The following is a 15,239-nucleotide window of genomic DNA, read 5'->3' as shown; positions in this document are numbered from 1 at the left end:
GGACTATTAGGAATCTGTATTTATAGGCATGGAGAGGGAGTAGAAAGGGAGTGAGAGGTGATTGTGAGGACAGAACAGAGTCACTGTGTGAGAGGCATTTGTTAGTTGAGCCGAGGTGTGGGTGTTTGCGTTGTCAGTTGGACCAAGGCAGTTTCTCCTTCATGTTATGTTTAATAACTGAACACAAAATAGCTCCAGAAATAAAACTCCCAAATCTGTCCCCAACCTCACAGGGAATGGCTCTATCATCCCTTGGAGAGAGACGTGTAGTCTAGTCACCTCCCTCATCCATCCTATTCACTAATATACCAAGTCACTATTATTTTAGTCACAAGGTCTCAATCTCAAGTCGAGTCCCAAGTAGAAGGGGTAGAGTCTTGAGTCAAGTTGTGCATTCTAAGGACAAGTCACAAGTTTTTTCAAGTTACGTCTCAAATCAAGTGAAAAAAGTCTCTATACATCATGCAATAACTTATTCAACTACACATCTTTGTCTATTTATTGATGCTACCAGACATCCCTTTTCATTATTTTGTCTACAACACATCTTGATTTTGTAATAATTAATTTTAAAAACAAATTCCAAATGCAAGCCTCAGAAGTAAATAATACATTTCAAGCAAGTTGGACATACCAAAAGACCAGTAGACCTATGCTAGTAATTGTTGCCCCATTGCTGGTGAGCTTGCAAAGTAAACAGTTAATATTTCTGATTACCAAACTATTTTTGGAGCTGCATGGGCCTGTTTATTTATGGCAATCCTCTCCCTACAATTTGACTTTAGAACATATCCGGTCACTAATCTGGACATGTTCACCGCCTTTGCAGCTGACTGGTCATCGGTCAACAGTCAAGACGCACAACATTTCGGTTCTGACACAGATTCGTTTTTTAAACAAGAATTTGGTGTAATGCTGTAGGTCTATGTCAGTGACCAGGTTGAATAAGCAAAGGTATAAATATCACATTCAAATATGTAAAAAACGAATATTCTTCAGGTTCAATTTCACACTCGCGGCCCACGAAAACCTTCTCACTGCACTAGCTCACCCCCAGTTAACACAACCACAAAGTCATAAACGCCGCCTATTTCTATCATTTATCATCTTAAAATCTGATTTTTAACCTAACCTTAACCACACCGCTAACCGTATGACTAAACGTAAATTAAGACCATAAACCCCATTTATTTTTTACCATAGGCCTTCAGCCAATTTGGACTTTCTGGCTGTGCTATCTAGTGGAAACCCTCACCCGGCCTTTGTTGATTGACAGTTTGCTGGTCCAATCAGAGGGTTGAGTGATCGTTTCATCAGCGAATCTGTTTTCTTGCAAGTGCGATACTGTCTCTGGTTGCATTGAGAGTAATCCACGGAGACTGTGCTCCAAAATGATTGACAAAACGTTACAAACCCTTGCCAGATAATTTAAAATCATCAATCTCAAGGCAAAGTCGAGTCCCGAGTCTCCAAATCAAGTCATTTTATTTTCTATCAAGTGTGTGACTCGAGTCCATACCTCTAGTATGCACTGTGCATCAGTGCTTTTGTTTTTAGATTTAGTGTAGTCTTAGTCATTTTGTCAAAATGACGAAAACAGTGGGCCATTAGGCAATTTGCAGCCTAAACTTGACAGTTCATGCAGTTTAAGTATTCTGATCATAGAGCTATGATCATGAAATTCCGAGCGCATCATGCATCTACACCAGTGGCGGTCAGTGGTGTTTATGATGAGGGCGGACATGTCTTTTTTTTCATGAGCATGGCCTTATTTCTATTTCTTATTTCTATTGTTGGATGACTGTCATTCATATTCCATTCATCTAGTTCAAGGTCACATCGATAGGTTTAGGCTACAAGATTATACTCAAAATGTCCCTACACCCTAGCCTCTGAATGAAAATTTAAAACGTAGGTGCACACAGGTCGAGAGAAAAATGTGAAAAGGCACACAGTGGCACATTCAATACCGCCTTGCACCTTGCCTGGATCTAGCTTATCTAGGGTGTAATCATTAGTACAAAAATTGCAAACAAGAGTTTCTATTGGACAAATTCAGGTATTTTCATCCCTGTTTTGTTTGCTTCCATTTAAGAAATATTTTTCAACCAAATCGGCATAATGAATACAACCCTAATCATAGCAGCCACGTTGTATTCATTCTAGCCTCCATGCACTCCCCTCCGCTCACCTTTTCCCTTCGTTTGTGGACTTCAATGAACACATCAGCTGTATGTGACCAGGCAAAAAACCTTTCCAAGCCAAACAATGTCATAACCTTTACACACAGCCTACATCGTTGTCCCCATATCAGCTAAAATAAAGTTCTAGTCAACATAGCTAATAGAACTAATGCGTTAGTAAACCTGCTACAATCAGTAACGTTACAGTGTACAGTCAGTAAGCAGTTAGACCGTTGGGCCCCGGTGGCAATAATTTAATAAAACCAAAAGCTTACCTTGACTTGGAAGAGTTCCAGTGCTGTGTTGGATAGTCATAGCCAGCTAGCTAACATAGCATCCCTCTGTTTGAGCCGGGTGTTTGAGTAACTAAACTAGCGAGCTGCATTTGCTAGCTAAGTAAGTGAAACAAAAAAAAATTACACTCTCTCTCTCTTGCTTGTCCTTCATTTTTTAAGAAATTAATTTGTTGAAAACTGTTCCAACTGTTGTCTTTCTCTCTCTTTGAGTCAACTACTCACAACATTTTATGCACTGTATGGCTAGCTAGCTGTAGCTTATGCTTTCAGTACTAAATTCATTCTCTGATCCTTTGATTGGGTGGACAACATGTCAGTTCATGCTGCAAGAGCTCTGATAGGTTGGAGGACGTCCTCAGGAAGTTGTCATAATTACTGTGTAAGTCTATGGAAGGGGGTGAGAACCAAGAGTTAGGTTTTGCATTGACGTCAATGTACCAAGAGGAGGACGGAAACTAGCTGTCCTCCGGCTACACCATGGTGCTACCCTACAGAGTGCTGTTGAGGATACTATAGACCTTCATTGCAAAACAGTGTGTATTAATAAATTATTTAATGACGTGAATATATTTAGTCTAGTTTTTCAATGTTTTACAATTCTTTATTTTAAGAAATTCACTGAGGATGGTCCTCCCCTTCCTCATCTGAAGAGCCTCCACTGATCCACACCTACATTAAATGTGTCTACCTTGTCTACAATGTGTCCGGATTCCCTTTTCTCACGCCATATTCAATGGCAGTATGCATTCTACAAACGGTGAAATAGACAAAATATGATAACACAACAACTGATGGCAGTGGCTAACTACTGTAGCTAACTAACCAGCTAACCTCTAGCTAGTCAGCAAGCTAGCAAGCAACGCTAAAGGGTTTGCTTAACTCTATAGACAAACAAAACATTGGCTTGCTGGCTAGCATTTATGAGGCCAGCAAACACGTTCCTCACATGCTAGGAACATATTTCCTCCAAAACATATTTCGTTACCAAAACACATGTTTTCTGGAGACTTGTGGGAGGAGTGCTGATGACGTCGCCAACTATATGCGCTTTCGGTTGCCTGATTGTGTCCAAACAGGAGAAATCCACACACAATGCATCCCTGACCACCTCCTGCAGAGATCAGCCGGATCTGAACACAGACCTTGTGTGCGTCTAGACCCATCTTTTCAATGCGATCATCGTATTCTGATAGCAGAAATCACATTAAGTGTCAAGTGTAGACACAACCTTTTTATGGATAAGATCATATTCCCTTCCCAACTGCAGAAGTACAACAAACATATATAAGAATAATATTATAAGAATTATCTGGGCATGTAAATTCCTAATTCAGCCTACATAGACATTGCACATTACATAGATAAAATACAGACACACAATCTCAGAGAAAGAGAGAGAAAGTGTATCACAATAACCAGATGGTGCTGCAAAGTATTGGCAAAGTATTATGGGTTGCACCTCCGTCCCTTGGTCGCGTCATTTCCATTGTTATCAACATTCCAGACGCCTCAGTCACACTGATGTCCAGAAGTAGAACAGGCTGAACAGGAGCTACAAGGACTGTTTCGCCCAGTGATGTAGTCGAGTCACTAAACCTTGAGTCCGAATCGAGTCCCCTGTGCTTGAGTCTGAGGCCCCAATGGTCGAGTCAATAGATCCTATGCCTGAAGTCTGAGTCCCAGTGCTCAAGTCCTGGTCCAAGAGCTCAAGTCTGGGTCACTTGGTCCACATTAACTCAAAATAAAGTTATTTAGCCTGTCAGATATATTGTAGTCGCAAGAGGAATTTAGTCAATAGATTGTTTGCTATCCATTTTCCTTTTTTTCGGTGCCACCAGATGTTTGCAAATAGGCTTCTCAGGGCGGTAGCCTTAGGGCTAGATTCAAGCCATTTTTCCAGAGGAAAACGAACGGGGGAGACTTACGCTACAGAACCTTGTATATGAAATGCAGTGGGAAAAGTGGTAGGGTTCCGCAGGACTACACATTCAAAGACAGCCTACTTTCCTATAGCCTACTCAAGGGAGTGAAAAACAACTATTCACTCTGTTATGCCCTCAGACATCATGGGGACTGCATGATGCATGCATCACGTAGCCTTGTCCCAGAGCTATGAATCATCACATATTTCAGGGTCAAATCAATGCCAAAGGGAGAGCATAGTTTTCATCTATTGTGAACACTGTTACAGAGCCAATCTCTCTGTATTTTTCTAACGAGGATGTAAAACAAATCAATATTAATGGATATTTAGAACATTTGACCATGTACTTTTTTCATGAACATTTTTATGCTAAATTGTGCATTCCCTGATACGTTATTCTACTTTGAATACAATATTTATTTTGACAAGTTTCTAGCATTGACAAGACTACACAATCTAATATCTTAAAGTAAACAATTATTTGTTTCATGTTCTGCACTTGAATGATTGAATACACATCTGAAGCACAGCAGCACTCTTCATTCTCTCCAAGATAATATGTTTTTATCATCAATTAAGCATGTTTCTAATCAATACCTGTTTGTAGGAGTGGGACTGACTGTTTATAAAGCAAAACCCTGTTACCTGTTGGACAGTATGAATGTTAGCCTGGTCCCAGATCTGATCTCTATGTGCTTTAAACAGCTCTCCTGACTATACATGATATTTATGTAGTTGGTTCAAGCACAAACAGATCTGAGACCAGGCTATGAATGTGTCACTCTCTCTATAGTAACCGTCAGAGGAGATTGAGCTTTGAGAGTATCTGTAAATACATGTATTTGTATGAATAATATTGGTAGTGTCTATGCAAATAAAGAGCCTAAAGAATAAAGTTTCCATCTTGTCTTTTATTGCTTCTCTCTTGGCTTGGCATTAAGACACATTGCTCTCCCTCTCTTTCTTTCTCCATCGGTAGGCTTCTCTCTCTCTCCCTCCCTCTCTTTCTTTCTCCATCGGTAGGCTTCTCTCTCTCTCCCTCCCTCTCTTTCTTTCTCCATCGGTAGGCTTCTCTCTCTCTCCCTCCCTCTCTTTCTTTCTAAATCGGTAGGCTTCTCTCTCTCTCTCTCTCTCTCACAAGGTGGAAATGCTGATTACAATCCCCTCCCCAATATTAACACTGATTCACAGACTCACACAAAACTCAAGACACTTAAGTTAGTAAGTTAGTTAGTTACACTGGAAGTGGTGGTGCTTAGTTTCTTTTGTAATTTACAGAGGGAAGTTTCTTAACAGTTTGACTGATGAGGGAGGATAGAAAATAGTGGTCGGGTGACAGGTTGAGCTCAGAGTCAAAGACGGACACAGATAACAGAGCACAGTACCTCTCTCCTTTAGTCACACACACACACACACACACACACACACACACACACACACACACACACACACACACACACACACACACACACACACACACACACACACACACACACACACACACACACACACACACACACACACACACACACACACACACACACACACACACACACGGTCAGATCTACAGTAGACAGATACGTGTTTACCAGCTTGGGATCAGTAATACTCATTCAGCACCATCAACAGGGTATGTTGGGTTACTACAGACTGGGTCAGCAGCACTGAACCGCCCCACAGAATCCATTACACAGGGAGGAAAGGGACACACACAGACAAGAGAGGAGAAAGGGAGAGGCACAGTGGAGATGGGATGGGATGGAGGGGGGGGGGGGGCAAGATATTGCAGCTGCATTCGACATCACAACACAATCACAGGACGAGACAGGAAAGGACAGCACTGAGGCACAGAGCAGAAGACGGAGAGAGAGAGAGAGAGGTAGAGAGAGAGGTAGAGGTAGAGAGAGAGCGAGAGAGAGGTAGAGGAAAACAGAAAGAATGTCAGCCTATATTGATTGTGTATTTGAGCTCATGTCCCATATTTTCTTTGGTCCATTGGTCCAGGGCTGTTCAGTGTGTGTGTTTGATCGGCTTCAGAGTGGCCTTCCTGTTCATTTATGGCTGGGCCAAGGCAGGGTGTGTGTTTGTGTGAGTGTGTGTTTGGGACGGAGGGTTCTGAGTGGGAAAGGAGGGGGTGGATTCTGTGGGGCTCAGATGATCAGATGACACTCTCAAACAGCAAAGTGTTTTTGGTCTGGCCATTAGGGGGCAGCAGTTTGGCCTCAGACTCAGGAGCCAGGTACTCCATGTGATGTCGACCCCACACCGGAGTGGTCAGGTGCTGCCAACGCTACAGAGGGGGAGAGAGGGAGGGAGAGAGACAGAGTAAGAGGGAGGGAGTGAGAGAGAAAGAGAAGGGTAAATATCACTGAATGAAATGAGTCTAGCACGGAGACAGTGATAGTGTGAAAGCCTACCAAGAGTCACAGAGACATTTTAACAGGGCAGGGTAGGAGCTAACGTGGGAAACAGTTTCAACTCAGCAGCCTGATTGATGATGTGACACATTCACCACCATGAGCCAGACAGTGATATTCATAGTAGCATGTTACAGTTTAGTCAGCACAGTCAGACACACACAGAGGCAACACAGGCAGGGGGTACGTCACCAGGGAAACACAGTTCCTACTCAGACACACAAACAGTATGCTCACACCTCAGCATAGAAGCGTGAGGCCAGTCTCTCTCTCTCTCACACACACACACACACACACACACACACACACACACACACACACACACACACACACACACACACACACACACACACACACACACACACACACACACACACACACCTCTGTGAAGGATCCTTTGCAGCGCAGTAGTTTGTAGAGGACCGTGATGGGGATGCAGAGCATTGAGGAGAGGGCCAGACACCAGCCCAGAGCCTCGCCCCACAAGGGGTAGGTATACACTGAGTTATAGGTCAGGGGCTTGTAGTTCACCACATGGAACAGGAACACTCCCTACACACACACACACACACTAGTTAACAACACAGGCAATTTAAAAAGATTTAATCCCAAAGCCATAATTACATTGATCAGTGAAGCACAGCACAAATGCTCTGGTATTCCAAATACCCTGAACTATGCTAAATCTACATGACTGTAGGCAATAGTGTCCTAGCTCTGGAGGGCTGTGCTTTAACAGCCTAACTCACCACACAAACAAGGGGCGTGATGTAGGACCAGCACCACTTCATGTAGGGCATCGGCCGGTAGCCAATCATACGAGCCACATCATCCATGAAACGATCTGCACCTGAGTGAGAGAGAGACCACTGTGACTGACCCAAACTTAAGGAAAGCTTTGACTATGTACAGACTCATTGAGCATAGCCTTGCTATTGAGAAAGGCCACCGTAGGCAGACCTGGCTCTCAAGAGAAGACAGGCTATGTGCACACTACCCACAGAATGAGGTGGAAACTGAGCTGCACTTCCTAACCTCCTGCCAAATGTATTACCATATTAGAGACACATATTTCCCTCAGATTACACAGACCCACAAAGAATTCGTAAACGAATCCAATTTTGATAAACTCCCATATCTACTGGGTGAAATACCACAGTGTGCCATCACAGCAGCAAGATTTGTGACCTGTTGCCACAAGAAAAGGTCAACCAGTGAAGAACAAACACCATTGTAATTACAACCCATATTTAAGCTTATTTATTTTCCCTTTTGTACTTTAACCATTTGTACATCGTTACAACACTGTATATAGACATAATATGACATTTGTCTTTATTCTTTTGGAACTTCTGAGTGTAATGTTTACTGTTCATTTTTATTGTTGTTCATGTGTATTTGTTTATTATCTACTTCACTTGCTTTGGCAATGTTAACATGTTTCCCATGCCAATAAAGCCCCTTGAATTGAACTGAATTGAGAGATGGGGGCAGAGACAGAGAGACACAGGAATAGAGTGAGAGAGAGAGAGAGAGAAAGAAGGAAAAGAGATAGAAGTGGTCAATCATGAAGGGAGAGATAACATGGTTGTGAGTAGGTCTCAGAGTTGATTAGGTGCCAAAGTGTTTTCTGCATGTCACTTCCCTGCCAAACAGTCTGTGTGTTCTGTGTGACTGCATGATGTCTGACAAGACATGGCCAAGATAACTGACGCAGACACAAACAGGCTAGACTTCCCAGATCTCACTAACAATCTATTCCTACTGGGCTTTAGTTGGCTTTAGAGCCCATGACACATATTTCATTTCCTCTACTGTGTCTCTCTGTATAAGATTTGTGTGGTAGCCAAGACTGACAGACACACACACACACACACACATAAATCACACAAAAATGTACAGCACATCCATCTCTCTCACCACAATTCCCATGTCTCCAATAATCGATGCGATCCCAGTAGTAACCCAGAGATGGCACTCATACAACACACACACACACACACACACACACACACACACACACACACACACACACACACACACACACACACACACACACACACACACACACACACACCACACACACACACACACACACACACACACACACCTTACCATAGACCCAGGCCACCACCACACACTCCCAGAAGGCCTGCCAAAGCAGTGTGATCCCACTGGCAGAGTAGTAGTCAAACAGCTGGAACACATACATCCCTCCCTGAGAGTCAGAGAGAGGAGGGGGAGAGAGAGAGAGGAGAGAGTCAGAAAGAGGAGGGAGGGAGAATGTGGGGGTAAAGAGAGACAGAGAGGAGGGAGAGAGAGAGAGGAGGGGGAGAAAGAGAGAGAATGTGGGGGTAGAGAGAGACAGAGAGAGAGAGAGAGTGGGGAGAGAGAGGAGGGGGCGAGAGAGTAGAACGAGAGAGAGGGGGAGAGAGATAGGAGAGAAAGAGAGAGGTAGTAGAGAGATTGTAGAGATAGGGGGAGAGAGAGAGGGGAGAGAGACAGAGAGAGAAGAGGGGAGAGAGAGAGAGAAAGAGAGGTAGTAGAGAGATAGTATAGATAGGGGGTGAGAGAGAGAGGAGAGGGATGAGAGAGAAAGAGAGAGAGAGAGAGAGAGAGAAGAGGGGAGCGAGAAAGAGAGAGTGAGAAAGAGAGAGGTAGTAGAGAGATAGTAGAGATAGGTGGAGAGAGAGAGCATAGAGAGATAGGGGGATTGAGAGAGAGAAGAGGGGGAGAGAGAGAAGAGGGGGAGAGAGAGGAGGGAAGAGAGAGAAGAGAGAGCGAGAGATAGTAGAGAGAGGGGAGAGAGAGTAGAGGGAGTGAAAGGGGAGAGAGAGCGAGAGAGTGAAGAGGGGGGAGAAAGAGTAGAGGGAGTGGGGGAGATAGAGCGAGAGAGTGAGGAAGGGAAAGAGAGAGTACAGAGAGAGAGGATGGGGAAGAGAGAGAGAGCGTACAGAGAGTGAGAGAGTGAGAGAGAGGAGGGGGAAAGAGAGAGAGTACAGAGAAAGAGAGAGCGAGAGGGGAGAAAGAGAACAGATAGACAGAGGGGAGGGGGGAGAGAGTGAGAGAGAGGGGGGAGAGAGAAAGAGAGAACAGAGAGAGAGAGGGGAAGGGAGAGCGAGAACAGTGGGGACGAAAAGACAGAAAAGAAAATGAGAAAGAATGTGAGTTCATGTTGTCTTGTAACAGTGATGTAATATGAACTACTAAATAAGTCCCTTCTGACCTCTTTTCATCCCTCTTCTCTTCATTTATCCCTCCCTCCTTCCCCTCTCCTGACCCTCTTACCTCTGTTACCATGGAGAGGTCGATGAAAAAGCAGGTGATGCAGCATATCGCCACGACAACCTCGCGACGCAGCGAGCCCGCCATAGATTTGGGCGGTAGCATGTCCATGACCCCCGTGACGAAGCCCTCCACCCCAACAAACTGAGAAAGAGAGATTACTCTGATATTCTGCTACCATACTTTGATATGCTGGCATGTCATAATCATGATTATAATATATCGGATAATATTTTCTGATACTCTAATAACAGTCACTTCTATAGCAGCGCTGTTTGCGTCCTCGAATGGTCATGGGGGAGAGATAGAGAGAGGAGAGACGGAGAAAGACAGAGAGAGAGATAGGAGAGATGGAGAGACAGATGGAGAGAGGAGTAGTGTATGAAGAGAGAGGAGAGATGGAGAGAGAGAAATAGAGAGAGGAGAGAGAGGAGCAGTGTATGAACAGAGGAGAGATGGAGAGAGAGAGATAGAGAGAGGAGAGAGAGGAGCAGTGTATGAAGAGAGAGGAGAGATGAGAGAGAGAAATAGAGAGAGGAGAGAGAGGAGCAGTGTATGAACAGAGGAGAGTGGACAGATGCTCTCTGTGAGGCAGACAGAGGCTCATTGACTGCCTCTGTGCTTGTGGAACAATGGCTGGAGGCCGTGGGACTAACAAAGATGGACTACTTGGATATACAACTCGACAAGTTCAAATGTCACCACTGTGTCAAGGTAAGTGGCTATGTGTGTGAACTCACAGTATGTGTCATAGAACTGCAGACATTAACTGTCAGAATCCCTCTGTGTGTGTGTGTTGTGTATGTGCATTGTCCAATACCTGGCTATCCAGGCCCAGTACCAGCAGCATGAAGAAGAAGAGCGCTGCCCAGACTGGAGCCATAGGCATCAGAGTAACAGCCTTGGGATAGGCTATGAAGGCCAGGCCTGGACCTGGAGAGAGACAGAGAGGCAGAGTTAGTCAGCATTTTCACAACAACAAATGGGGAGAAGTGGATAGACGGGAAGGGAAGATGTTTATCAGGGCACAAGCTGAAAGGGATAAGGAAGGGGTCAGGGTGAGTGTGATGAGGTCAAAGTGAGGATGAAGATATAGGGATGAATCCCGGTGGGGAATTAACACCAGCCAAATGCTGGTAGATTTAGCCATTGGCTGGTAGTGTCTATTTTTAGAAGTCACATTGGTGGGTGGTCACAGAGTATTTAGGAACAGTTTTTTATTTTCAATCCAAAGCCAACATGTAAAATATATATATATACACTACAGTTCAAAAGTTTGCGGTCACTTAGAAATGTCCTTGTTCTTGAAATATATATATATTTTTTAAGTCCATTAAAATAACATCAAATTGATCAGAAATACAGTGTAGACATTGTTAATGTTGTAAATGACTATTGTAGCTGGAAACGGCGGATTTTTAATGGAATATCTACATAGTCGTACAGAGGCCCATTATCAGCAACCTTCACTCCTGTGTTCCAATGGCACGTTGTGTTAGCTAATCCAAGTTTATCATTTTAAAAGGCTAATTGATCATTAGAAAACCCTTTTGCAATTATGTTAGCACAGCTGAAAACTGTGGTTCTAATTAAAGAAGCAATAAAACTGGCCATTTAGACTAGTTGAGTATCTGGAGCATCAGCATTTGTGGGTTTGATTACAGGCTCAAAAAGGCCAGAAACAAACAACTTTTTTCTGAAACTCATCAGTCTTTTCTTGTTCTGAGAAATTAAGGTTATTCCATTCAAGAAATTGCCAAGAAACTGAAGATCTCGTACAACACTGTGTACTACTCCCTTCACAGAACAGCGCAACCTGTCTCTAACCAGAATAGAAAGAGGAGTGGGAGGCCCCGGTGCACAACTGAGAGCCTCTAGTTTGAGAAACAGACGCCTCACAAGTCCTCAACTGGCAGCTTCATTAAATAGTACCCTCAAAACACCAGTCTCAACGTCAACAGTGAAGAGGCGACTCCGGGATGCTGGCCTTCTAGGCAGAGTTCCTCTGTCCAGTGTCTGTGTTCTTTTGCCCATCTTAATCTTTTATTTTTATTGGCCAGTCTGAGATATGGCTTTTCCTTTGCAACTCTGCCTAGAAGGCCAGCATGGTTGCTGATAATGGGCCTCTGTACGCCTATGTAGATATTCCATAAAAAATCAGCCGTTTCCAGCTACAATAGTCATTTACAACATTAACAATGTCTACACTGTATTTCTGATCAATTTGATGTTATTTTAATGGACAATTTTCTTTATTTTCTTTCAAAAACAAGGACATTTCTAAGTGACCCCAAACTTTTGAATGGTAATGTATATTGGAGAGTGCATGCGTTTTCTGCGATTTATCTTCATAATGAAAAACAAATCTGAAAAAAATGTGGCTGTTAAATGTTTTTGTGGCTGGTAAAATTTGGGCATCCACCAGCCACCTGGATGAGGTACAGGAGTAGTAGTGTTTTGGCGATCTCTGTCCTTACCACTCTCGGCCACCTTGCTGATGTCGACCCCTTGCTCTGCAGCCATGAAGCCCAGCACTGAGAACACCACAAACCCTGCAAAGAAACTGGTCCCACTATTGATCATGGCTAGAACAAACGCATCTCTGCAGAGAGAGAGAGAGAGAGAGAGAGAGAGACTTTAGCATTAGAGACGTGGTATTGATATCAAGCAAACACACACACACACGCAGACAGACAGACACATGATTAAATAGGCAACAACATAAAAAGAAAGTGAAATATGTAATAATAGTGAACGAGTAATAGCGAGAAGATGAGTGAGACTAGAAAAGAGAAGTATGGGACGAAAGCTGGAGGCTAAAATAGATTGAAGGACCAAGGAGAAAAAGAGAAAGAGAGAAATAGACAGGAAGATCAGCAGGCTTTTCTCTGATAGCTGCTGTGTTGTCGGTGTCATTTGGATATCGACCCTAAAGCCACGAGAGCAAATTAGCTACTTTAAAAGACTAGGATAGCTGGAGGGCTGAAAGGAGAGAGTGATAGAAACAACATCCATCCAGGACAGTTAGTAATGATACTGTACAGATCAATGTGTTGTTATCACTGTTCTTATTGATTCAAATAATGCTGCTATGACGCAGATCTGACAGGATTGGACAGGCGTAGGCAAAAATAGCTTCACTTCCACCTACTTCTACTTTCATTTACTCCATATTGCTATCCTGTGATACATTAGGCTTGATCGTGAATGAGGATAGAGGGGCAACTCTGTAAAACCCATATAAAAAAACAATACTGTAATACTATAGTATTACAACTTATTTATACACTACAGTATTCATTGTAGTGTTTTTGCAGACTTTACTGTAGTATTTACTGTAGTATTTACAGGTATCTATAGTATAAATACTATAGTGAAAGAAAACTTTGGTATATACTATAGTAATTAATGTATTGTTTTTGCAGCTTGTAGTATACTGTAGTATTTACTGTAGTGTTCTTGCGGAAATTACTGTAGTATTTTAGTTTAATTATCTTTGAAATAGAAGTGGAGGCTTTCTCATTGAGGAAACCTATTGGAGAAATACTAAAATAGCAGATTTTCCATAACCTGCAGGTAGGACTGGGGTCTGAACAGATAGTTCAGAGCTTCTGCTCTTTTCTATAACCTGTATTGAACACAATATGGTCTATACTTGGAATGTAGGTTTCTCACTGATGTATAGCACAAATTGGGATATGGGGGAGGGGAATAAGCAGGCTATATGCAAATGAGGAACTGCAGTATTTACTATAGTTAAAAAAGTGTTGTTTTTGCAAACATTTTACTACAGTACTATTTACTATAGTATTCTATGACATTCTATAGTAAGTAATACACGTCTAGTATAGTATTCTACAGTATACTACAGAATTCTATAGTAAGTACTGTAGTATTCCATAGTACACTGTTGTAGTTTTTAATGTGGGTAGAAAATGCCCTACCCTCCCTGTCCCATCCTCCCTGAGATGGATTAACCTCCCTGTTGATAACACTGAGTCATACTGCCAACTCTGTCCCACCAATAAGCCCCATTGTGCCCTTATTAAGAGCCAGCTATACGAGGAGTGTGTACACAACAACATGACCTGCATACTTGAGCTTTGTAGCATTGCTGTTGCTTTATGGAACAACAGTCCAAACAGTCAGCATCCGGATTAGGGCTGTGGCGGTAACAAAAATTTGTCAGCCGGTGATTGTCAAGCGAATAACTGTCGGTCTCACGGTAATTGACCGTAAATTAACATAAACACATTTAGAATCTCCTGGCTTCCACACACAGCCAACAAGCCACTGATGCAGACCCTTGGAACATCTACATTTTAAAAAGTAGAATAAATCCATGTAATATAGCCTACACCTATACCTTGACAATAAATTCATTATTTATTTTACACAGGTCTAAAGAAGCATGATATGAAGAAAATGTAGTCTATTTCAGAAGAACAAAATAGCATACTCTGAGTTGTCCTTATGTTAGGTCCTGATCTGGCTATGCCAAATGGCTGTGGGCTACACTAGTTCATTTTGCAGACAAGATTTGCTTAGAATTCCGTGGCATTATTTTATATTATAAAGAATACAATTGAACAAAGGTGAATAAAACATAAAGGATATTTTCTCCAAACGATTTGAGGGAGTGCGCACATGCGGCTATTCTGTGTTGAGCTGTTAACAAAGAAACAGGTCCTCCTATATGCTTAATTTAGAGTTATTAATGTAACTTCAGTTGTTCTACAAATATTGGGCTATATGTTTTGATTTTTAATACATTGTAATGTATTGATGAGACTGATGATGATTTGAAAAAAGTCACTTGAAAGGCATGAGCTCTGCTTTGTTTTTTTTTGTGCAGGCTGTACACACTTCATCAGTCACTCATTCACAATTTGATATGCACTTGATAATGCCTAGAATTTCACAGCGGCATCCCCTTTGTGGCCGTAATGCACCCTAAAAAAATGGCCGTTGTGCCCTTCTCCCTGAGTGCTGCGTCCTCCATCATGTGATCGGGTCTTTCTCACAGGCTACAAGTGAAGACAGACACATCGATGACGCAACTGCGCGTGTCATTATCTAATTCCGAGGTGCATATTGAAAATATTGGAAGAACTGTCCACTTTTACTTTTCATC

At 42.6% G+C, this 15,239-nt stretch overlaps 1 protein-coding gene across 3 annotated transcripts in view; it reads right to left on the bottom strand.

Annotated features, from left to right (window-relative positions):
* Positions 1 to 5,294: 5,294 nt before the first annotated feature.
* si:ch211-117c9.5 (sodium- and chloride-dependent creatine transporter 1) overlaps positions 5,295 to 15,239 on the bottom strand; it is a 105,985-nt gene continuing 96,040 nt past the window's right edge. For all 3 annotated transcript variants that reach the window (XM_045693006.2, XM_045693007.2, XM_045693005.2), the window contains exons 8-14: positions 12,583 to 12,707; positions 10,926 to 11,038; positions 10,109 to 10,249; positions 8,936 to 9,038; positions 7,570 to 7,670; positions 7,202 to 7,372; positions 5,295 to 6,693 (exon numbers count right to left, since the gene is read on the bottom strand). In XM_045693006.2, the coding sequence (XP_045548962.1) occupies positions 6,562 to 6,693; positions 7,202 to 7,372; positions 7,570 to 7,670; positions 8,936 to 9,038; positions 10,109 to 10,249; positions 10,926 to 11,038; positions 12,583 to 12,707 (886 nt within the window). In that variant the 3' untranslated portion in view covers positions 5,295 to 6,561. The remainder of the gene's footprint in view (positions 6,694 to 7,201; positions 7,373 to 7,569; positions 7,671 to 8,935; positions 9,039 to 10,108; positions 10,250 to 10,925; positions 11,039 to 12,582; positions 12,708 to 15,239) is intronic.

This window comes from Salmo salar, chromosome 13, assembly GCF_965601325.2.
Source record: "Salmo salar chromosome 13, fSalSal1, whole genome shotgun sequence".
Taxonomy (NCBI): Eukaryota; Metazoa; Chordata; class Actinopteri; order Salmoniformes; family Salmonidae; genus Salmo; species Salmo salar.
Note: the sequence above shows the minus strand (reverse complement) of the source record. Positions and strands in the feature narration are given on the sequence as shown.